We start from the raw sequence: 26,041 nt of genomic DNA, 5'->3' as shown, positions 1-26,041 counted from the left end.
GATCCAGCTCTCTGCTATGACCTAGAAAAGCAGTGGAAGATGGCCCAAGTCCTTGGGCCCCTGCACCCGCATGGGAGACCAGGAGGAGGCTCCTGGCTCCTGGCTTTGGATCAGCGCAGCTCCGGCAGTTGCAGCCATCTGGGGCATGAACCAGCGGATGGAAGACCTCTCTCTCTCTCTCTCTCTCTCTCTGCCTAATAATAAATAAATAAATATTTTTAAAAAATATGGTTCTCTAATATCCTCCAAAGGTGATGCTATAAACTCATGCATTGAAACCCATGTTTCAATCTACTGTAGTTATTATCCTTATTGATGCTCCAATCATCTCATCTGTTGCCAGCAGAACCTTCTGAGTTTGAGTTCTTCTGACCATGAGTCAACTAGACCTTAATAACTGCTTTGCTGTTTGTTATGAAGATAGTTCATGCTCATCTTACACAGTCCCCTCGCTTACTCCGTTTCCTGATTAATGCCAGCACCATCCCTGCATGGTGTGCCACATCTCCTTGTTTCTAGGGAATCTGTGAGTAAAAATTTCTTCTTTCATAATAGTCACTTCTTCGTCTGCATGCCTTACTATGTATGATTAAAACAAATCAGATAATTTAGTAACCCCACCTCTCAACTGCAGCTTTGCTTTCTGTGGTTTCAATTATCCAATGGTCAACTTAGGTCCAAAAATATTACATAGAAAATTCCAGAAAAAAAGCAATTTTTTTTCTGTTTTAAAGGTGGGGGGGGAGGGCTTCCATCCACTGGTTCACTCCCCAAATGGCCACAATGGCCAGAGTTGTGCCAATCCAAAGTCATGAACCAGGAGCAGCTTCCTGGTCTCCCACATGGGTGCAAGGACCCAAGGACTTGGGTCATCCTCCACTGCTTTCCCAGGCCATAGCAGAGAGCTGGATCAGAAGTAGAGCAGCCAGGACTCAAACTGGCACCCATATGGGATGCCAGTATTGCAGGGGTCAGTTTTACCCAGAGTGCTGGCCCCACAACTTATAAATCTTAAATAACTTGTATTATAGTACACTGCTATAATCATTCTATTTTATTATTAGTTATTGTTGTTAACCTTTCATTGTGCCTAATTTATAAATTAAACTTCACCACAGGTATATATGTATAGAAAAAAGCATGGTATATATAGAGTTTGGTACTAGCTGTAGTTTCACATATCTATTGGGGGTCTTGGAATATACTCCCCATGAATAAGTAGGGGCACTACATATTTTCCTTTTTTTATCAGCAAATATGTAAGTAGATATCAATATTTTAAAAGGTGGGTTTCTTTTTGTTTTGGTTTTTTGTTTGTTTTATGAAAAGCAGAGTGACAGAGAACTCTTGCAGCTCATGGTTTACTCCCCAAATGCCCACAACAGCTGGAGCTGGGTGAGGTCAAAGCGAGGAGCCAGGAACTCCCTCTAGGTTTCCCATGTGGGTTGCAGGGACCCAAGAACCTGAGTTATAATCTGCTACCCCCCAGGTGCACATTACCAGGAAGTTGGACTAGAAGCAGGACTTGAACCCAGGTACTCTGAGAAGGATGCACCTGTCCCAAGTGATGGCTTTACTGCTGAGCCACAACACCCAGCTCCCCACCCAGCCTTTTAAAAATAGCTTTATTGAGATGTAATTTGCATACTATATAATTCACCCTTTTAAAGGATATAATTTTTAGTACAGTCACAGAGTGGTACAACATTACTACAATCAATTTCAGAAATTTTTCCTCATCCCAACAAGAAAGTCCCTACCCATCAGCAGTCACATCCTGTGTCCCTCCATTCACTCATCCCCAGCCCTTAGCAACTCTATTAGATCTGCCTACTGCAGACAATGCACATAAAAAGAAACATACAATATGTAACCTTTTGTGCCTAGCTTCTTTCATTTAGTGTACTGTTAGGCATGGATGAGTACTTCATTCCTTTTATTGCCTCTGCATGGCTATGCCACATTTTATGTACCCATTCATCAGTTTATAGATTATTCGGGTTGTTTCCACTTTTCAGCTATTACAAGAAATACCTCCATAAATATTCATGTACAAGTTTTCGTATGGACAAATGTTTTATCTCTTGGGTAAATATCTAGGAAATGAAACTGTTGGATCATATGGTAACTATGTTTAATCTTCTAAAGAACTGTTGGACTGTTTTCCAAAGTGGCTGAACCACTTCAAATTCCTTCCAACAGTGTAAAAGGATTTTGATTTTTTCAATCTTGACAATATTTTCATAGCTATCCTAGTAGGTATGAAATGGAACCTTATCATGTTTCTGACTTGTATTCCTCTGAAAGCTAATGATGTTGAGTACATTCTCATTTGCTCATAAAGATTTTTTGCTCAATTTTTCATCAGGTTATTTACCTTATTGAGTCCTGAGAATTTTTTTTAGGTATTCTGAATACAAGTCTCTTAGCAGATATATAACTTACAAATATTTTCCCTATATGTAAGTTGTTTTTTATTTTCATTTTTATTTTTAATTTAAACGCAGAGAGAGAGAGAGAGAGAGAGAGAGAGAGAAGAAACAGAGAGGGATCTTCCATCCACTGGTTCACTCCCCAAATGTCTACAACAGCCAGGGTTGAGCAGGGAACACAATCCAGGTCTCTGATTTGGATGGCAGGGACCCAACTACTTGAGCCATTACCTGCTGCTTCCCAGAGTTCACATCAGCAGGAGTCAGGACTTACAAGCAGGAATTCTGATTTGGCATGCAGGCATCCCCAACTGCATCTTAACTGCCTGCCAAACACTTGCCCCTCATTTTTTTTTTTTTTTTTTTTTTTTTTGACAGGCAGAGTGGACAGTGAGAGAGACAGAGAGAAAGGTCTTCCTTTGCCGTTGGTTTACCCTCCAATGGCCGCCGCGGCCGGAGCGCTGCGGCTGGCGTACCGCACTGATCCGAAGACAGGAGCCAGGTGCTTCTCCTGGTCTCCCATGCGGGTGCAGGTCCCAAGTACTTGGGCATCCTCCACTGCACTCCCGGGCCACAGCAGAGAGCTGGCCTGGAAGAGGGGCAACCGGGACAGAATCCGGCGCCCCGACCGGGACTAGAACCCGATGTGCCGGCGCCACAGGCGGAGGATTAGCCTAGTGAGCCGCGGCGCAGGCCCCCTCATTTCTTGATAGTGTTCTTTAAACCACAAAAGTTTTTCATCTTGATGCAGTTCAAATGACCTATTTTGGATTCTCTCACTAGTGCTTTGGGTGTCACATCTAAGAAAATTCTAGCAAACCTAAGACCAAGAAGATTCATGCCTGTATTTTCTTCAGAGTTTTATATTTTCTCTCTTACATTTAGGCTTATATCCCATTTGGAGATAAATTTTGCTTATGGTTTAAGGTAGGTATCCAACTTCATTCTTTTGTATGTTGGCATTTAGTTGTCCCATTGTCTTCTGTTGAAAAGACTATTCTTGGGGCCGGCGCCATGGCGTAGTGGGTAAAGCCGCCGCCTGCAGTGGCTGGCAGCCCAAATGGGTGCCGATTCGAGTCCCACCTGCTCCACTTCCAATCCAGCTCCTCTATGGCCTGGGAAAGCAGCAGAAGATGGCCCAAGTCCTTGGGCCCCTACACCTATGTGGGAGACCCAGAAGAAGCCCTTGGCTCCTGGCTTTGGATTGGCTCAGCTCCAGCTGTTGCAGCCCATTAGGGAGTGAACCAGAGGGTGGAAGACCTCTTTCTCTCTCTCTCTCTCTCTCTCTGCCTCTGCCTCTGCCTCTGCCTCTCCTTCTCTCTCTGTGTAACTCTGACTTTCAAATAAATCTTTAAAAAAAAAAAAGAAAAGAAAAGAAAAGATTACTCATGGGGCTGGCACTGTGGCATAGCAGGTAAAGCTGCTGCCTGCAGTGCCAACTTCCCATATGAGCCCCAGTTTGATTTCTGGCTGCTCCACTTTGATCCAGCTCTCTGCTATGGCCTGGGAAACCAGCGGAGGATGGCCCAAGTTCTTGGGCCCCTGCACCTGCATGGGAGACCCGGAAGAAGCTCCTGGCTCCAGATCAACTCAGCTTCAGCAATGGCGGCCATTTGGGGAGTGAATCAGCAGATGGAAGACCTCTCTCTCTCTACCTCTGCCTCTCTGTAACTCTGCCTTTCAAATAAATAAACCTTTAATAAATAAATAAATAAATAAATAAAGTAAAAAAGACAAAACTACTCTTTCCTCATGGAATGATCTTAGCACCCTGTTTGGAAATCAATTATAAACATAATTCTATTTCATCCATCTATACATCTACTCTCAAGCCAGTATCCCACCATCTTGCTTGCTGTAGATTTATGGTAAGTTTTAAAATTGGAAGTGTGTATTTTCCAATTTTATTCACTTTTTAAAGATTGTTTTAGCTATTCTAGGTGCCCTGAATTTCCACATGGATTTTAAGCCTGCAAAATAGGCCAGTTGGGATTTTGATAGAGAGTATATTGAGTCTGTAGATCAATTTGGGGAGTATCATCATCCTAATATCGCGTCTTTGGATCTATGAACATGGGATGTCTTTCATCTGCCTTAATATTATACTCTTCCTCCACCTTGCATCTCTTTATGATAGCATGTACTCTCATTCCTTTGTACTACTGAAAAGCATTCCTTTATATAGACATACCACATTTATTCAACCAGTCCCTTACTAATGGATATTTGCTGTTTCCTATTTTTGCTATTACAATAATGCTGCAATGAATATCCTTAAACAGTCTTTTCACATTTTTGCTGGTACATCTTTGAAATAGATCCCTAGAAATGACACTGCTATGATTGCTAGTTTGCTAGCTATTCTCAAATTCTGTCCACCAGTGATATCTGAGAATGTTATCTACTGCCCAGGTGATTTTAATGTGTGCTAGTATCAGGAATTTCAAAATTTTCAAATCAGCTATTAAAGTCACCGTAAGAGCAAGGCCAACCAAGTGGGTGGTACCTGAAAGAACTGTACAATGCACTGCTACACTCTGCACATATAGAAACTCTGATAGGGGAGGGGGAGGGAGCAATGATGAAGGAGAGAGGGAATCTCAGGCAGGGATTACATAAATAAAAGCTGTACCAGAACTTCCAGTTTCCAGGGATGGGAAAATTTGAAAGTTCTCTGCCAACTTCCATAAGCCAGGCAGCTCCCACCTCAAGCTGAAAGCCAAATAGGCTGGACTCAAAAACTCTAGTCCCAGGACAGTAGGGGCACAAAGGCTGTTCCCAGTATATATGGGGAGCAAAAAAAGTTAGGAGGCCTGGATTCAAATATCACCTGTCATTTACAGGCTGAAATATCTCAGAGACATTCCTTTCTCAAGTTTCAGTTTTCTCAAGATTCTGTAAATACAGAGAATAATCCTTGTCTCTTTCAACTCTCAGGCTTTGGAGACCAGTCAAGAGAATGCGTATGGTAATCTTTTCAGAACTGAAAGGTACCATGCAAGTGTGGGGGGTTCTTACTAACCAAGCTGGATTTGAATTCTAGCTTGACCACTTACTATATGATCATCTTCAATCATAAAATGGAGGCCGGCGCCGCGGCTCACTAGGCTAATCCTCCACCTTGAGGCGCCGGCACACTGGGTTCTAGTCCCGGTCGGGGCGCCGGATTCTGTCCTGGTTGCCCCTCTTCCAGGCCAGCTCTCTGCTGTGGCCCGGGAAGACAGTGGAGGATGGCCCAAGTGCTTGGGCCCTGCACCCCATGGGAGACCAGGATAAGTACCTGGCTCCTGCCATCGGATCAGTGCGGTGCGCTGGCTGCGGTGCGCTGGCTGCAGCGCGCCAGCTGCGGCGGCCATTGGAGGGTGAACCAACGGCAAAGGAAGACCTTTCTCTCTGTCTCTCTCACTGTCCACTCTGCCTGTCAAAAAAAGGAAAAAAAAAGGAGACAATGCTTATCAAAGGATTATTTTTAAAATTGTGTAATGCATGTTAAATGCATGGTATAGTGTCTCATCAATATTAAGTTCTTAAAAGATAGCTTAGAAGATGTACATTTAGCCTAATGATTAAGACATTTACATCTCACATTGGTGCCAGGGTTCAATGCCTGACTCTGGCTTCCGACTCCAGCTTTCTGCCAATGCAGACCTTGGGAAGCAGTGGTGATGGCTCAAATAATTGGATTCCTGCCACCCACATGGGAGACCTGGCTTCTGCTGGGGTAGTTACAGGTATTTGGGGAGTGAATCAGGGGACTGGGAATACTCTTACTCACTCTGTTTCTCTTGGGGTGGGGTGGGGGGAACGACTCAGTAGTATTATCATAAATAAAGTTACAATTTGCTATATAACTCTGGGCAAATAAATGTTTGTACATAATCTTTTTGAGCATGAAGAAAAATGCAAACAAATAAGCAAATTAATAACACCAGTTACCTTGAAGAAAAAGTTATGGATAGACTTTTTTTTTTTTTTTTTTTTAATTTTTGACAGGCAGAGTGGACAGTGAGAGAGAGAAACAGAGAGAAAGGTCTTCCTTTGCCGTTGGTTCACCCTCCAATGGCCGCCATGGCCGGCGCACCGCGCTGATCCGATGGCAGGAGCCAGGTACTTATCCTGGTCTCCCATGGGGTGCAGGGCCCAAGCACTTGGGCCACCCTCCACTGCATTCCCGGGCCACAGCAGAGAGCTGGCCTGGAAGAGGGGCAACCGGGACAGAATCTGGCGCCCCAACCGGGACTAGAACCCGGTGTGCCGGCGCCGCAAGGTGGAGGATTAGCCTGTTGAGCCACGGCGCCGGCCTGGATAGACTGATTAATACCTCTTTCTTTGTACATCCCTAGGTTGTTTGGATTCAGAGTCTGAAAAAAATCCAGTGAATCATCTGTGATAGGAAAAGACGAGTACATACAACAAGGGTATCCAAGGTACTGATAATAACCTATAACTTAACTATATAATGTTATTATTTACACCAGTAGTACATACATTTTTTTCTGTTAGATGCAAACAGTAAATATTTAGACTTTTCAGCTTGCAACTACTCAGCTTCGCTACTGCAGCACAAATGCAACACCAATGATACATAAACAAATAAGCCAACCTATGTTCCAATAATACTTTGAGAAGAATGAATACAGCTCACAGGCCACAATCTGAAGACTCCTGAGTTACATCCTTATATATGTGATGTATACTTTCCATGTGTTAAAAAAAAAAACTGAACAACTTAAAAAGCTCAAACATGCACATAAGAAAGTATCAAATCCATCTCTAAAACAAAAAACTCAACACAATATAATTCAACTAATCAACAAATTCAGCACAAAATAATTTAATCTGAAATCAGAAATCTAAACTAAATTTTAAAGATGGAATTTTCTTTCACAACATATTTCACATAAGAAAATTTTTCCTGCTCACTTCTCTCTTCTACCCTCACCCTGTGTGTACTAAAATACTTGTATTACACTTTATGTTTCTGCATATCAAGAAGATGGAAAAACACAATCATCAGCCTTTGGTTTCTTTTTAAGCACCTGCCCCACCCTATACCCATTCTTTCAATGTTCCAACTTCTTCCTCCCTAAAATAATGAATTTAAAGTAGAAAGAGATGAGGCAGAATGGAAACTTACAAGAGAGAGAGCCTGGCTAATAATTATTACCAAGAAAACATTTTCCTTTTGGCTCTTAATAAGCTGTAAAGCTGATGCAATTAAATTATAACTACAGCAGCTCAGCTGGTATCGAAGGCCTTTCGCTCCAGCACATCCTTGCACACAAGCACGGAACCTGCATGCTAAAGATCAGTGGTAGCTGCAGGCAGCCAGGAGCAGGAGTCAAAGAGCTTGCAGGGAGGCCAAGGTTAGCACAACTGTCTGTAGGCCGGCTGAGGTGCTAGCAAACAGTGTGGAGCAGCTGCCTGCCTTTAGGTGTGAGGCCAGGTGGTTAAAAAACAAAAACACCTTGTCAAGGTCCCTCTGTCTTACATTTACTAATGCCAACAGAACCAAAACCAACACATATTTTTAAAAAACAACACTCTGGGGAGGCCTACACGAATTTCCACAACATCCTTGCTGACTCAACAATGCAACCAAAACATTCAGCTCTCAAGTGTAATTAGAAAAAGAATGTAATCCTTATATTCACTCCTGTGTACTTTATCAAGTACTTCAACAATGCCACGTCACTCTTTCTCAAGCTCAAAGAATGAATATTGAGGCAATGACTGACAATTTCTCACATCTCCTGCCCATCCCCACCAAAAGCACAAGTAGAAGCTCCCCTTCCAGGCTTCCATGGTCTCCCATTAGGACTACGGAAGCACGCACTCAGGAGTCAGCCTCGCTAGGGTTGAATACTGACTCACCACTCACCAGCTATGTGATCCGACAGATTTACTTGCCCTCTCTCAGTCTTTGTTGCTCAAATGTACTATGAGAATCAGAGTTCCAATGTTGGTAGTGAGGATTAAGCAAAATCTTAAGCCTAACCAAGTTTCTGACACCCAGTAAGAAACCAGTAAATCACATTTCTTATGGAAAGCAGTATTTTTAAAATTCTGCCCTCCCCTCTGAATTACACACTCCTGGAGGGCAAGGACTATGTCTAAATCACGTTATGGCCCCAGGGATGGTACAAGCCTGGTCCAGAGGGGACCCTAAACACACATCTATGGAATCAACAGCCCAATCTACACTGTGTGGCAGCTGTAGCTGCCAGCCCCATCAGTCAGCACTTCCCTTCGGGGAAGTCTCTCCGGGCTCACCCTCTTTCCTGTTCTACACTCAGCAAGGAGGCACTGTATTTCCAAGGCCTTTTAGAGGTAGCCTCTGGGGTCACTGATAATAAGCAAAAAGAATCACTCCCCATTTACTTAGACGCTTTCTCATCCCTGACTGCTCACCAATTTCTTCCAACTGCTCTTAAAAACTTGCTTATCACTGAGTGTACTCTGGCTTTGAGGGTGGCATTTATCTGTGTGGTTCACGTTTACTAACAGAAGATCCAACGGTGAACCCACGCAGGAACTACTCTGACCAGTTTCTGCAAGACAAGGCTGTTCTCTGCCAGTGATATGGGCAAACAGGCTGGAAAACCAGAAAGGCAGCAAGATAAAGTAAGGCTCCTGACCGGTTTACAGGCCCTCTCTGAGTGCCTAAGAATCTAGCTGGTGACTGTAATTCACAGACTATATCTGAATTCAAGGCAAGAAAGAAGAAACAGATGCTGCCCCCGAACCACCGAGTACCAACGCTGCCTCCCCACCAGTACTCACGCCTTGACATCTGCTGTCTCCTGGGATGTGCGTGTGAGGGTGCGGGAACGCAGGCGCTCGCCTGCCTGCTGGATCTCCTGTAGGTTCCGTTCCACATGAGGAAGCTCTGAGATGCCCTCAGTCTCAGCAGCAAGCTGTTCAGCCTGCTGAAGGAGCTCGCCGAACCCCTCAGTATCCATCGGAGATGCAGGTCCTAGATGGGGGAGGAAAATGGAGAGACCTAAATCAAGGAGAGATAGGTTTTAAATGCCAACTGAATCTGTTATAAGCTTAAGGAAACACTAAGACTTTTGTAAACAGACAAGGAGACAGCTCATCAACAAGCAGGAGTCATTCCTGAACACGGCCCAAGAACATGCCTGACAGAGAAAATGAGTCAGACTATGATAAAACAGATCATTTCTATGCATATTGACAGCCCCAAGATTGATTTCTGCCACCAGAACAAATGGAAAAACACGAAGCCATGGACTAGAATGCCTGCCGTCTTCCACAGATGCAAAGCGATAAGAAGATGGAAGCCACCGGGGCAGCTCCGGGAGGCTTAACGAACAATCACCATGCATCTCCTGCTCCTCCACCTGAAGCGGGCCAGGCAATGTATAAGGTCTCGTCTCATATGATCCTCATGGCAACTCCGTGAGGCTCCTGAGTAGGCAGAAGCAATGCCAGTCCACAGAACTGTGAAGTGCAGAGAATACTCTCTGCTGAGCTCTGGCCACGCAGAGACCAAGGGAACACAAGTCTCATAACCAACCCCATCCCCTCATACTCCTGCTCCTTCACCAACATAAAAGACAAGCTTTGCTCATTCCTGACGAGGTGTCAATCCACACATTCTTTAGCTTACAAGGTTACTATGCACAGAGATCCCTGGCCACTTGTTACACACATTCAGGACATCTATACCTACCACTTTTAGAAATCCCATTACTAATAATCACATGAGTAACAATAGAAGCTAGCTTCTAGAACATGAGAATTAGTAAGATCACCTGTTTTCCAATAAGGGCTCTAGAAGATTCCTACAAAGAGTGTTGACATTTAAGTTAGTACACATTTATGAATTTTATATAGCCTGGATCATCCTTGTATTAGGAGGATGTTTTATAACTCCTATTGCTATTTAAATCAGCAGATTAAAAGTATTACCATCATTAAAAATATTTATATCACCAAAAGTTTAAGAACAACAAAAAAAGGGGCCGACACTGTGGCAAAGCAGGTTAAGCTGCCTTCTGTAGTGCTGGCATCCCATATGGACACCGGTTCGAGTCCTGGCTGTTCCACTTTCAATTCAGCTCCCTACTAAGAAAGCATCGGAGAATGGCCCAAGTGCTTGGGCCCATGCAAGTGGGAGACCCAGATGAAGCTCCTGATCCTGGCTTTCACCTGGGCCAGCGCTGGTTGTTGCAGCCATTTGGGGAGTAAACCAGCAGATGGAAGATCTCTTGCCTCTCTTTCTGTCTCTCCCTCTCTCACTGTAACGCTCAAATAATTGAAAAAATCTTTTAAAAAATTATTTATTTAAAAAGGAACAACATTTGTTAAACAGTAGCTCTTATTGATTACATTCTTGTTTTAACTCCATGACTTCAATTGCACATGCAAAATCCCATTGGCCTAGAATTGTAGTTATAATGTTAATATAATACATAATTACATCTAAGCTACAAAGCACAGGTTAATGTTAAAAGGGCACTATTACTGGCATAAATCCACAGCAGGAGAATAAGAACTTTCTAAAATGAGCATTAAAGGACATTAACTTGAAAGGCAAGGGTACAAGGTTAAAACCAAAATAGCTCAGCTGGAGTAAACATGAAAGAAACACGTCGGCATTCTTTATGAAGTTCCAAGCTGACTAATCTTTAACAAAAAACTTGTGTACACAGTAACTCTTAAAGACCTAAAGTTTCCAGAAAATCGATGTAATGTTTTGTCCCAATGCAATCAGGCTGCACAGGTGATCTTTACTTAAGAGAAAATGGGGGCAGCAGACCAGTGAGGGATTCCTCAGCGCCTGCCACCTGCAGTCTATTCTCAACCCAGTACCAAGTACCCTGTTAAAGTCGGTAAGATCGCATCCCCCCTTACTTACACCTCTAATTCAAAATGGGGCCCCACTCCCTTACCTCAGCCCCACCCCTACTCCTTCCCTGGGCTCTGGCCACTCTGGGGCCTCCTTGCTGGTCCCCAGTGAGGATAAGACAAATACCAGCCTGAGGGCCTGTGTACTCCATTTCCTCTGCTGGGATGCTCTTCCCCCAGACGGGCTCACTGCTGATTCTCAGCTTCCGATCAACCTTTGCAGATGACCTAGAACAGCTGCCCCCACCCTCAGCCCTCTTCCATCTTCTTTAACATCCATCACCTCTGCTAGAATGTAAGCTGCACGAGGACAGTATTTTATTCACTGGTGTACCCCAAGGTCCTGCAACAGTGCCCGTATACAGCAGGTACTCATTTGTTGAATGAATAGGAGGGGTTTTATTCTTCCATTTAGAGAGTCTGTCCTTCCCAGAAGCTTCTGGCATCCCCCTGCCAAGTCGGCACCCACCGGCAAGAAGAGACCTGAGAAAAACATTCCCTTCCCACTACCAACTGATAGTTACAATTTCTGAGGGTGTACAGCATACGGCAATGACAGTATAAATGGCAGGAATTCAGATCATACTTGGTCCAGTCTAGTTCTAACCAAAGAATAGATACATAAAGAATTTTGCTATCTAACTTCAAGGTAGGAACAAAGAAAATAAATTTGTCTCATGTCTTCCTGGATACATTTGTTAATACCATATTTGGGGAAAAACAGGATTTATCCTGTACTATAACTCAATCAGTGGAAATTAACTTTACAAAAGTTTTTTGTCAGTTTCCAAATCTATACTCTGATGTAGTCATCATTCCATTCTCATTAAAATTTTTCAATTTATGGTTTATTTAATAAATGTAAGGATAATTTTTATTTCCTCTATAAAATAGCAATTTAGTCACACAGAAGTTAAACCACTAAAACAATTTTGACAGATAATACTGAAAACCTTACAAAAGCCTCACTAGCGTTGTCCAACTGAACTTAAATGATCTGGGAGGAAAAACTGAAATACAAACTTAGGAGTTAGGAAAATGTAGCCATGCAAAAACAGGAAACCAGTTGCAAGCTAGAGGAGCTACGGAGCAGGGAGCTAGGAAGAAGACACACAGAGAAGCCACAGAAGACAGCACCTGGAATAGTCAATGCAGCAAAACCAGGGCTGGACCAAAAAGGCCAGACCAACAGACTAAGAGCACTAGCGCTCCCCTGGATCAGCAACCACTGAGCTTCAGAAAGTGACTGACAGAGTGCTTTGACATTCACTGACAGGCGCTCCAGAGAGCATGGAAGGGTACCAGGGTCCTAAGAAACAAATTGCTCCCCCTGAGCACTCGGCAGATGTCCTCCTGAACCTCCACAGAACTCTCCAACTGCCTGGGCAACTGAGAGCCTTAGAATGAAGCATACTGGGGCCGGAGCAGCGGTGCAGCGGATTAAAGCCCTGGCCTGAGGCGCAAGCATCCCATATGGGTGCTGGTTCCAGTCCCAGCTGCTCCTCTTCCAATCTGGCTCTCTGTTATGGCCTGGGATGGCAGTGGAGGATGGCCCAAGTCCTTGGGCCCCTGCACCCACATGGGAGACCTGGAAGAAGCTCCTGGCTCCTGGCTTTGGATCAGCATAGCTCCGGCCTTTGCGGCCATCTGGGGAGTGAGCCAGCAGATGGAAGACCTCTCTCTGTCTCCACCTCTCCCTGTAACTCTTTCAAATAAAAAAAAATCTTAAAAATAAAAAAAAAATGAAGCATAGTTGGTCATCCTTTGTGGGAGGAGAAGCTGAGGGGATATGAGGGAAGCTTCTTATGGGGATGGCAATTTTTAGTTTATTTTTAATCTGAGTGCAGGTTAACAGTGTATTTACTTGGAGAAAATTCACCTATCTAGACTCATAATTTGTGTACTTTCTGGATTACGCATTATATTTCAATTTTAAAAGTCCCCTCAAATCAAAAGACAATGACCTATTATTTTTCAGAGGCTGTAGCAGACACCACACCATGCTAAAAATGAGGAATGCTCATAGTGGGAAGTTCCCACGACCCAGATCTTTTCATCACACCTAAAGGCTGCAAAGCTAACCAACTAAAGGAAAAAAGTAAAGCCCATAGCTTTAGAGACAGTTCCTACCTAGAGCTGAATTACGGGATGGCCACACTTCATTTCCATGTACTGTTCTGCACTCCTGTTACTCAGTATCCAAAAAACATACCCCTTCAGGGCATATCAATGTTCTTAAATGAGAAAAAAAAAATCCCCAAACTGCACAAAAGATAAAATGAACTAAATATAAATGCAGAGAAAAAATGTACCAAATGATTTCAGTTCACTTGCTATTAAAATGTGAGTCTTAATTATGAAAAATATGGCCATTTCCACATTTTCAATATAACTATGTTAAATAATTAATCAAGCCAGAAAAGTAGTAGATGCTTAAATATTCAAACTGTGGAGCACTTGCAAACCACTTTAAATTGGTATTGTCAAAGAGTGGCCCATTCAGGATTGGAGAAGGGGGGCAAAATCTTGCTCTCCTATAGTATTTACGTATATTATGTAAAATGTCCACCTATCTGTTTTCTCATACTAATTATTAGGTCATTAGTTCCCTTTTTAAAGCATCAGCCACAAGTAGAACAATTCCCATTTATCTGAGCTTCGTGGACTCTCAAACTGGACCATCACTGAGTTCTTTATTTTTTTTTTAAAGATTTTATTTTATTTGAAAGACAGAGTTACAGAGAGAGGCAGAGACAAAGACAGAGGTCTTCCATTCGCTGGCCTCTCCCCAAATGGCTGCAATGACTGGAGCTACACCGATCTGAAGCCAGGAGCCAGGAGCTTCTTCAGAAGAGGAGCAGCCAGGACTAGAACCAGCACCCATACGGGATTCTGGCCAGGGCTTTAACCCACTGCGCCACAGCGCCGGCCCCCATCACTGAGTTCTTTAAAGACCACTGGGTCACCCCAGAAATAGCCATCCCTCGGTAGTTCTCTGACGCCTATGTAACCTCCACAATATATTCCAGAAGATTAGAGCCTCTGGAGCCTCAATGCTGATAGGAAACAAAAGGAAACATGAAAGAGCTTCAGAGCCCTCCATCCCAGACCCATCACCCAAATGCCTGCCTAGTTTCTAGTCTCCTAGGGCATAGATTAGCAAATTTTTTCTGTAAAGGGGCAGATGGTGAATATTTAGGTTCTGTGGGCCAATTCCTATTGCAACTACTCAACTCTTGCCATTGTAACTTGAGAAGAGCCACAAGATAGCATGTAAAAAAATCCAGTAAAACTTTAATCATGGACACTAAAATTTGAATTTCATATAATTTCACGTCATGAAATATTCTTCTTTGTATCCCCACCCCCAACAATTTAAAGAAATAAAAAACATTCTTAGTTTATTTGACCCCACGGGGCCTAGCTTTTCAACCCTTGACTTCTATTTTCTGAGCTAAACCTGATAAATAAATCCTGGTTCAGTGCTTATCAGCTTTGTGCCCCTGGCAAAGCCATCCCAGACTACAGCCCAGCAAGGAAAACAGTTACAAAGCTGAAATGAGTCATACAATAGGCTTGTATCTATTCCCTTTCCATCTTTAGCTACTTTATTTGCAGAGTATATTTAGGAAGAAAACTGTTTTATAAACAATTAAATCTGTCCTGTAAATGTTCTTCTGACCCAAAACTCAAGATGGTAGAGGGACCCTGCTGCCCTTTTTCAGTATAATGCAACATATTAAATACACGTGAACTTCCCTTCTCCTTACCACTCTCAATTCAAACAGCCCAGTTACCCAAGAAGAACAAAGGGTTAAGACAGGAATGGATAACGGCAAGGTCTCTATCTTTTCTTCAGTGTTAACCACTACTAACCTGCAGAGGGAAATGACACCAACTACTACTTTCCCTGCAGAATTTTAAAGCAGACAGTTCCAGACTTATTATGGTCTGACTGATGATTTTCAACTTTACAATGATTCAAAAGCAATGTGCATTTAGTAGACGCTATACTTAAAATTTTGAATTCTGATTTTTTTTTTTTTTTTTGGAAAGTCAGAGTTGGGGCCTGGCACTATGGTGTAGTGGGTAAAGCCACCACCTGCAACACTGGCATCCCATACAGGTGGGTTCAAGTCCTGGCTACTCCTCTTCTGATCCAGCTCCCTGCTAATGTGCCTGGGAAAGCAGTAGTAGATGATGGCCCAAGTATTTGGGTTCCTGCACCCACCTGGGAGACCTGGAAGAAACTCTTGGTTCTTGGCTTCAGCCTGGCCCAGCCTTGGTTGTTGAGGCCATTTGGGGAGTGAACCCGTGGATGGAAGATCTCTCTGTCTCTCCCCTTCTCTCTAACTCTGACTTCCAAATAAATAAACAAATATTTTAAAAAAAAAAAAAGGAAGGAAAAGAAAAGAAAAGAAAAGAAAAGAAAAGAAAAGGAAAAGGAAAAGGAAAAGGAAAAGGAAAAGGAAAAGGAAAAGGGAAAGGAAAGGAAAGGAAAGGAAAGGAAAGGAAAGGAAAGGAAAGGAAAGGAAAAGAGCAACATACAGCAGGATATGCTCTTGAGAAGTTGGACAGTGGCAGGAGGCGGCTCACAGATCAAGTGACACTGAGTCTACAGTGTGCTATGCTTCTAAGCCAGGGAGCTCAGGAGTTTGAGTGTACTTAATGCTTTCTAAATTTACAATATTTTCAACGTATGATGGGTTTAATAGTGATGGAATCCCACTTGAAGTCAAGGAACATCTGTATAATCAAACACTTATGACCGACCACTCACAGAAGAACTCTAATTTTAATGCTTAACGAAAAAGCATCTCTTTCCACCACAAAGATCCTACGACCTAGAAAACACAGTTAGCACTGCTATATTTTTTTTGGCTGTTGTCAAAGGGGGAGATTTTATATACATGAAGAGAAGTAACTGATGTTATTTGCTATTTGTATCATTTTTCTTCAACATAAACAACTAGCAATTTTCTTCCCTTTTTCAGTTATTTTTAAATTTCAATGACAATAAACTAAAATATACATATATTTTAAACACAATAAGTAGATGACTGGACTTTGAAGCCAAATATCTGGTTCAGATCCATATATTCATTTACTAGCAGAAGGGAGATCAACCTATATTGGAGAAAAAAAAAAAAACAAATCTCTCCATGTCAATTTCTTCATCTAAAAAAGGTGCCAATCCCTGCCTACTTCAAGGGGCTAGTGATACACAGAAAGCATTTTATAAACTCTGGGTGGCCGGCACTGTGGCATAGCAGATAAAGCCACCACTTGAGATGCTGGTATCCCACAGGGGCACCGGTTCAAGTTCTGACTGCTCCACTTCTGATCCAGCTCCCTGCTAATGGCCTGGGAGGAGCTGTGGAAGATGGCCCAAGTGTTTGGGCCCCTGCCACCCATGTGGGAGAATTGGATGAAGCTCCTAGCTCCTGAGCCTGGCCCAGCTCTGGTAGTTGTGGCCATCTGGGGAGTGAACTAGTGGGTGGAAGAGCTCTCTCTTGATTTCTCTCTCTCCCTCTCTCTGTGATTCTTATTTTCCAATAAATAAATAAAAATCTTAAAAAAAAAAAAAAAACTCTGATTGGTATCATTGTAAAATACTACTTCAGCTTTTTTCCAAAGTTGCCCATCTGGCAATACTTCATCATTTAATTATAAACACCTGCTTCAAAAACTCATCCAGTAAATATCTGACATAAACTATGACTTGGGGTGAGCACCAGGAATAGCAGTCAAAAGGCTCCTGGGATTTCTACATCTCCTTTTGGAGTGCCTGATTCCATCTCAGGTCTGCTCCCAATTCCTCTTCTTACAAATCTGCACTCTAGGAAGGCAGCAGGTGATGGCTGTTACTTGGGCTCCTGCCACCCACAGGGATATTCTCTCTGATTGAATTCCTGGCTCCTGATTTTAGCCTCGCCCAGCCCATTGTTAGGTGTTTAGAGGAGTGAACTGGCAGGTAAGAGATCCCTCTATGTCACTGTGTGTGTGATTATGTGTGTGTGCCTTTCAAATTAAATAAATAAATTTATAACTTCCTTAATCATAACTCTGTACCATGCAGAAAGAACCTATGGAAGATAGTCACAGTTTTAAAATGTATGCTATTCTGCCCACTTCCAAATATAGTTTTTACTTATAAATCCAAACTTCCACAATGATGATGTAATTCAAAAGAAATTTTAACATTTAAACTAAAGCAGAAATCCTGTCCTCAAATCGTAATTAATCAAATTAATTAATCCTGTAACAGGATTAAAACACAAAAGAGTGTTCAACATTCAGCACCAAAGATTAATGAAGAAAACCTCACTTGAAGTAACAAAAGTTTAATACTGGTTCTGCTCTCCTCTTCTCTCCTGAATATATAAACTCTGCCTAGGTGGCAATTTCACTCCACTTTTTACTGCATCCACCAGCTGTCAATTACAACCACTATCAAAAAGAAAATTACAACTTGACAGATAGTATTGATTCAGACACCTCTGGAAGAAGGGAAAAGATGATAACAAATTTGTTGTCAGGTAATTCTTTACAGTCCTGTGAGACTAAATAAAAGAGAATTAGGCCTCAACATTACTCAGAAGGTAGAGTTCTAGAGAAAACAAAGAACTAAAATAAATTAGCCCAGACAGAAGATAAAGACCTGGGTGGTTTAGGAGCAGAACTGCTCTAGATGACTCAGTGTTTGCAAGGTCCCTGTCAGCTTCCCTGATATGTAAAATAATCAGGTGTGCTATTTCACCCTCGGTGAGCAAGGGAGTATCCTGGCATCACCTAGAAACATAAATTATCCACAAAGGGAACTTTCTGATAAACTGTTAGCTGTATGGTCTAGCAGGCCAGAGAAGGAAGAGCTATGGACTCCAGGCTGGCCCCACCCTACAGCAGCCCTCTGGTTCCAGGACTGGATCCTCTCTGGATCCCACTTTCATACTACTGAGAGAAGCGGGTTGCTCTGGCAACTTCTTAGCGCTGGCTCACCATGAAGAATCTATAAATGCATGAAATTTTCATCCCATATTACGCTACTTAATGCTTCCTTAGAAGGAATAGCCCCACTTCGTGGTTCCAGAAATTACCTGTACACAGAACCTTAGGAACAACACTGGCCCATCTTATAACCAGCACAAACAGCGACAGAGAAGCAAATCGGCTCTCAACGTCCTTTGGTTCTGGAGCTTCTCTCCAAACCAGCAGCTCTCAGGTGAGGTTGACTTTGACCCTCAGAGGACATTTAGCAATAACTGGAGACATATTTGGTTGTCAGAACATGGGGGAAGGAAGTACACACTACTGACATCTAGAGGTAGAGACCAAGGATACTGCTAAACATCCTGCAATGCACAGCACAGCCTACAACTAAGAATCATTTGACCCAAAACCTCAAAGGTGTTTTATTTATGAGAGAGACATCTCTTATGCTCTGATTCACTCCCCAAATGCCCACAGCGCTGGGGCTGGAATAGAGCTGGAGCCAGGAGCCAGGAGCACAACCCAGGCATCCCCAAGGGGATGTCAGGAACATGATTACTTGAGCCATAACCACTGTCCTCCAGGGTTTGCAGTGGTAGGAGCCAGGAGCCAGAGCCAGGAGCCGAATACAGGCACTTCAATGTGGGATGCAGGCATCTTAACTAGGCTGAACTCCTACTCCCTGTCCACTCTCAGGTTCTAACAAAAGTCTTTCCCCGCCTCCCCCAAATAATTTTAAGACCACTGTCTATACAGAATTATCTCATCTGAGATTTTTGTGGTAGTATAGTATACCTTGGCATACCACACAGAATGGAAAAGATAGAACAACACCTACAAGGAACAACATGGATAAATTCTGCAGTCATAATGAACTAAAGAAGCCAGATACAAAAAACAAAAAACAAACAAACAAAAAGACACACTGTGTGACTCTGTTTATACATAGATTTTAACAGGAAAAAACTAATGCATAGTGCTAGAAGTCAGAATACTGGTATCCTTGAAGGTGTGGAGGAAGTACTGAAGGAGAGGGAGCACAACAGAACTTTTCAGGACTGAACTGGACTGAATTGTGTCCCCCCCCAAAGGCCGTATGCTGAAATCCTAATCCTAACATTTGAAGATGGGGCCTTTGGGATAATTAGATTTAGATGGTGGGGACAGGGTCCTTTGAATAGGATTAGTGCCCTTGTAAGAAAAGAAACCAGAGAATGTGCTTCCCATCTTCCCAAACACACCACCTCTCTGGCCACCAGCTTTGGGTACACACCCTGAAGAAAGGCTATATGAGAACCAAGTGAGCAGCAAGATGGCAGCCCTCTGCAAGGGCAAGCCAAAAAGACAGCCCTCACCAGAACCCAACCATGCTGGCACCAAGGCGTCAGATCTCCAGCCTCTAAAACTGTGAGAAATGAATTTCTGTTGTTTAAACAACCCAATTGATGGTACTTTATAGTAGCCTGAGCTAAGACATCAGGGTAGTGGAAATAGTCTGTACCTCCATATGGACAGTGGTCATATGAGAGAATACATACATAAAAACCCATTGAGCTTGGCCGGCGCCACGGCTCACTAGGCTAATCCTCCGCCTGCGGTGCCGGCACCCTGGGTTCTAGTCCCGGTCGGGGCACCGGATTCTGTCCCGGTTGCTCCTCTTCCAGTCCAGCTCTCTGCTGTGGCCTGGGAAGGCAGTGGAGGATGGCCCAACTGCTTGGGCCCTGCACCTGCATGGGAGACCAGGAAGAAGCACCTGGATCCTGGATTCGGATCGGTGCGGCGCACCAGCCGCAGTACACAGACCATAATGGCCATTTGGGGGGTGAACCAATGGAAGGAAGACCTTTCTCTCTGTCTCTCTCTCTCTTTCACTAACTCTGCCTGTCCAAAAAAAAGAAAAAATCCACTGAGCTACACACATAAGGTTTGTTCACAGATAGTTTTTAGAAGGAATAGCAAGGAACAACACAAACATAGAAAGAAACTTAACAGCATTACCTCTACAGAGCAAAGCTGAGTGTTGGGAGACTTTTACTTTTCATTTTACTTCTTTATTTTTATTTTATTTGAAAGGCAGAGAGACAGATGGATAGAAATCACCTATCAGCTGGTTCACTCCCAAATGCCCACAATACTGAGGCCAGGAGACAGAAACCCAATCCAGGTCTCCCACGTGGGTGGCAGGGACCTAAGTACTTGAGCCATCACCTGCTGCCTTCCCAGGGTGCTCCTCAGCAGGAAGATGAAATTGGAAGCAGACCAGGATCTGAGCCTAGCACTCTGACATATGAAGCAGATGTCCCAAAGCAGTACCTTAACAGTTACACCAAACACCTGCACCTACTTTTCATTTTATACATATGTCATCTGAATCTGTTTCCATGAGAACATGTGGAATATATAATTATATCTTATGTAATTCTAATAATTTGCTCATTTTTAAACTGCTCAACATTCCTCATTTCAGACTGCTGTCTCAACTCCTCGATGACAATGACTGTAAAATCCACTCCCATTCCCCTGCACTCAAATTCCAGCCTGGAGTTTCCAAGTCTCGCCTGTGCATTTCCTCTCAAGCACATATCTGTCACATCCACACCTACTGTGTGTCAAAATGCACTTATCCACCGCCAACTACCACCACCACTACTGGCTGTCTCCCCATCTCCTCCACCTCCGCTCCCTGGCTTCCCTCTCTCAGGATATAGTCTAGCCTTCTCCTCTGCATCTGTGTGTGACTTCAGATCATTTACTTACAGGTGCACCCCCACTCTCCAGACACAGAAACCAAACACATGTAGAGACAGCTCTTGAGGGCAAGCAGGTAGGTATTCCTCTTTATTCCTATTGCTACTCTGTAACAAAAACTGAGGAAACAAAATATACAGTATAGATTCAGACAATACCCAACGATCCCTCACTCTCCAAAGTCACTATTCAAAATCTCTTTACATAAACAGATAACAAGGGATACTAACTGCAATGTCCTCTAATTGCTGCTTCCATCCTTCATAACACAGGGGCACACTTTCATTTCTTTAAGCCCAAGTCCTTGTTAGATGCTTGAACACGGTCTCTCTTTCTAGCCCTTCCCACCCCATGTTCCACTACTTTCTGAGACCACTTTAAGCTTTCTGACATCATTTTCCTACTGTTGTTCCTCCTCTAAAGTCCTCACTGGCTCCCACTCACAAGAATCCTGATGAGGCACTGCTTTTGACTCCCTAAAGCCTGTGCACAAGTCCCCTGTTCTGTGCCTACCATCCTTCTCCTGCTTGGCCCTTGCTCATTATTTTTCCCAAACTAGACCTACCCAACCCTCCAAGGCACCTGAGCTCTAGCCAGCTGGGTGACCTGGAGCAAGATAATTCCTTCCTTTCAGCTTCATCTGTAAAATAAAAAAAATAAAAATTACATGCCCCCCTTACCAGCCACATAGGAACTATTCAATAAGCACTAACTACTATTATTTTTCTTTTTTACTTGAGAGTCAGAGTTACACAAAGAGAGGAGAGGCAGAGAGAGAGGTCTTCCATTCGATGGTTCACTCCCCATTGGCCACAATGGCCAGAACTGCGCCGATCTGAAGCCAGGAGCCAGGAGCTTCTTCTGGGTCTCCCACGCGGGTGCAGGGGCCCAAGGACTTGGGCCATCTTCTACTGCTATCCCAGGCCAAGCTATTATTATTAACATCAGCTCAAGCCCTGCCTGCTGCAATGGTTTGGATATGGTTTGAGTGTGTTCCCTAAAAGGTCATGTGTTAGAAGCTTGGTCCTCAGTGTGCCAGTGTTAGGGTGATGGGAGCTTGTCACCTGCCCTTTCCCACTCTTAGTGTCTGATCTCGCCCTCTGGCAAGCACTCCCACCAAGCCACCATCCATCATGTGTTCCTCATCAAAGGAACCAATCTTTGGGGCTCTCTGATCTTGTACTTTCAGCTTCCAAAGCTGTGAGCTAAATAAAGCTATTTTCATTTATAAGTACCCAGCCTCAGTATGTCATTGTAGGAATGGAAAACAGATGAATACAAGGGCCAAATGGTTTTCCTCAACATCCATCCTACAGAAATTTCCCCTAAATTCCTTTCTACTCCATATATTTATTTGCTGACAATGGAAGAGTTCCTATCAGTGGCAACAGGAATAACAAAAGCCCTGTTTCTTAAGCTCTGGCTGTGCATGTGTCCCCACAGGGTGCATTAACCATCTGAGTTAACATAAACATCTGACCTAATGCCAGCCTCATGACAGTCCTCTAGGAGGCGAATCCACTCCTTTCCTGTCTTTCTCATGTAAGAAAATGGCACCTTCCTGCTCAGAGTTGCTCAGGCCTAAACTCAGCATTGTTCTTGACTTCTTTCCTACTCTCACATGTCTACACTAAATTTTATTCTTAAAACAAATATAGGGGCCGGCACTGTGGTATAGTGGGTAAAGCCATCACCTGCGGTGCTGGCATTCCATATGGGTGCCCATTCGGGTCCTGGCTGCTCCACTTCCGACCCAGCTCTCTGCTATGGCCTGGGATAGCAGTAGAAGATGGCCCAAGTCCTTGGGCCCCTGCATCTGTGTGGAAGATCTGGAAGAAGCTCCTGGCTCCTGGCTTCAGATCAGCGCAGCTCTGGCCGATGCGGCCGACTGGGAAGTGATTCTCTCTCTCTCTCTCTGCCTCTCCTCTCTCTGTGTAATGACTTTCAAATAAAGGAATAAATCTAATATATTTAATATTATATATTATATATGTTTAATCTATATATTTAATATATAATATTATATATTACATATTATATATACATTTTATATATATATATATATATATATATGAGTTACAACCACTTTTTGTTCTTCCATCATGATCACTCTAGTCCAAGCCACTCTCGTGCACCACTCTGAGTGATCCGGTCTCTGGCTGGTCTCTCTGTTCTTACCTTGTTCCCTACCACTCCCCAATCTGTTATCCACATAACAGAGAGCATCAGCCTTTCAAAAAGCTCAACCAAAGGCCATCATTGTGGCACAGTAAGTTAAGCTGTGACTTGCAATGCTGGCATCCCAGGTCTGAGTGCCAGCTACTTCACTTCTGATCCAGCTCCCTGCTAATGTGCCCTGGGAAAGCAGTGGAAGTTGGCCCAAGTTTTTGGACCCCTGCTACCCACGTGGGAGACCTGGATGAAGTTCCTGGCTCTTGGTTTTGGCCTGGCCCAGCCTTGGCCATTGTGACCATTTGCAGAGTGAGAGTTGATAGAAGATCTTTATGTCTCTCCTTTCAAATCTCTTTGTCTTTGCTTTTCAAACAAATAAAATAAAAATCAAAAGCTCAGCCCTCCAAGAGCTCCCACTCCACAGAATAAAACCCAAAGTCCCTTCCTTGTGCTGTGAAGCCTACAGGCTCAGTCCCCTGCCACAATCCCTTCTGCAATCACTCTTGCCTTGATCCTGCTAAAAACATGGCTGCCTCGGGGCTCTGGCGGTCAGTGATTCCTCTGCGGCTGCAGGAACCTTCCTCCCTGAACAGCTCATCCCCTTTCTTCACGCAGGTTTCTACTCAAAGGTCTCCCTTCTAAAGAAACTGTCCACTCTACCACATTTTCCTTTTCTTTTTTTTTTAATCTCCTTGATAGCATTTAGCAATACCTGGCATCATCTGGCTATCTGCTCACTTACTGTCTGTTTCGTAACAGGCGTAAGCTTCCTAAGCCTGGGAAGCTTGTTCTGTTTGCCCACAATCTCCACCTCCAGTTCACTGGACAACGGGTACCTCGCACAATGGAGAGACTCAATATTGTCGATTAAATGTAAGAAGCAAGGAAGATGGGACTATAACGCCAGTGGATCTTACAGACCAACATAAAAAGTTAGAAAATAAGGAGTCACTTGACATTTTTGGCAAGGTTGGAGAAGATTATTCTCTCAATCAGCAACTGCGTGTTGATGACGGAGTTACTGTTTGAGAGCACTCTTGGGGCAGTGGGGAAAAAAAAAACTGTAAACTACAAAGCACTTCAAGCTTTGAGCTATTCTGGGGAGAAGGAACACAGGTATTAATAGACAATAATATAAGTCAAATAAATAAGCTAAGAGGACTCTAACCTATGAAATAGAAGTGACTCCCATATCTCTATGTCTGACCCAACTCATTTCCCAGGCCAATATTTCCAACTCTCTACCTGCCATTTACATCTGTAAACTACCCACGATCCAAACCAAACTCATCACTTCTGTCTCAGACACAGCAGCCACCGCCACTGCTTTCTCCTCCTGGGTCCCACTCAATTAGCACCCCGCAAGTCAGCCAGAAACCACTTTCCAGTCACCTCAGGCTCTGCTTCCCCCTCCTGAACATCCAGCGAATCTCCAAGTCTGCCTCTCAAACCTTTCACAAATTTATACCCCATCTCGTGCCCTGCTCTAACCCTCCTGCTTTTTCCTGAGTACCTCAACAGTCTAGGCCTTCTCATTCCTCCAACCTACCCTCCCCACAGCCCAGGCAGTCTTTCTGAAATGCTCTCCTGGGGCAGGTGTTCAGGGCAGCATCACGACACCACTTGGAAGGCCTGCATCTTCCATTGTAGTGACTGAGCTGGAGTCCTGGCTCCACTCCTGCTTCCGGCTCACTGCTAGTGCACACCCTAGAAGGCGGCCAATGATGCCTAAAGTTCTTGTGTCCTGTCACCCACACAGGAGAGAGCAGGAATGAGTTCCAGGTTCCTGACTTTGATCTGGTCCATCCTCAGCTGTTGTGGGCATTTAGGGAGTGAAAACAGTGGATGGAAAAATCTCTCTGTGTCTCTGACTCTCCGTTTAAAATTAAAAATAAATAAATTTTCTAAAAAGACTGAAATGGTCCCCTGCATTAAGTCCATCAGGAATGCCTTCCAGTTCCCCCAGGACAAAGTGATCATGCTTTGACACAGCTATACTGGGTACCTACCAGCCACTGCCACCTGCTATGGTCTGAATGGGATATGGCTTCCAAACTCATGCAAGACTTTAGACTTACATGAGTGGTAAGGTAATGGTACAGGGGCTGGCTTTGTGGCACAGCAGGTAAAGACGCCTCCTGCAATGCTGGCATCCCATAATGGGTGCCGGTTCGAGTCCTGGCTACTCCACTTCCGATCCAGCTCCCTGCAAATGGCCTGGGAAAGTAGCCCAAGTGCTTGGGCTCCTGCACACACATGGGAAACCCAGATGAAGCTTCCGGCTCCTGGCTTCAGCCTGGCCCAGCTCTGATCGTTGTGGCCATTTGGGGAGTGGACCAGCAGATGGAAGACTGACCTCTCTGTCTCTCTCCTAGTCTGCCTTTCAAATAATTAAATCTTAAAAAGAAAAAAAAAAAAAGCTGATGGTACAAGGAGCACAGAAACTTAATCCAATTATGGTGATTGGAGGTGGGGCTTGGGTCACTGGGGGCATGCCCTCAGAAGGCGGCTGTCCCACAGGAGTGCTTAACAGCTGACTTGGGCCCAGCCTCCACTCTGCTACCTGGCTCGCCAAGTGATCCATGATCTGCCTGTGCTCCCTCTTGCCATGTGATGCTTGCACACCTCAGGACTCTGCCAGTAAGAACGCCACCACCAACTGACAAACCAGCGGGATGCCCAGCCTTGAACTGTGAGCACCTTCCTTCATAAAAGTAGCTTGCCTCAGGTATTTCATTGTAGCAACAAAACGATGACTAATAGTACACCACTCTTACCACCTTTGCCAACCGAACCCTAGCAATTCTATGTTCCCTGGGGGACCT

General features: G+C 43.9%; 1 protein-coding gene across 1 annotated transcript in view; it reads right to left on the bottom strand.

The window, feature by feature from the left end:
- Window positions 1-26,041, bottom strand: part of NUP93 (nucleoporin 93) — a 120,838-nt gene that overhangs the window by 92,047 nt on the left and 2,750 nt on the right. Inside the window, exon 2 of the mRNA XM_008257320.4 lies at window positions 9,216-9,408. Coding sequence (XP_008255542.1) covers window positions 9,216-9,394 — 179 coding nt within the window. The 5' untranslated portion in view covers window positions 9,395-9,408. The remainder of the gene's footprint in view (window positions 1-9,215; window positions 9,409-26,041) is intronic.

This window comes from Oryctolagus cuniculus, chromosome 18, assembly GCF_964237555.1.
Source record: "Oryctolagus cuniculus chromosome 18, mOryCun1.1, whole genome shotgun sequence".
Lineage (NCBI taxonomy): Eukaryota > Metazoa > Chordata > Mammalia > Lagomorpha > Leporidae > Oryctolagus > Oryctolagus cuniculus.
Note: the sequence above shows the minus strand (reverse complement) of the source record. Positions and strands in the feature narration are given on the sequence as shown.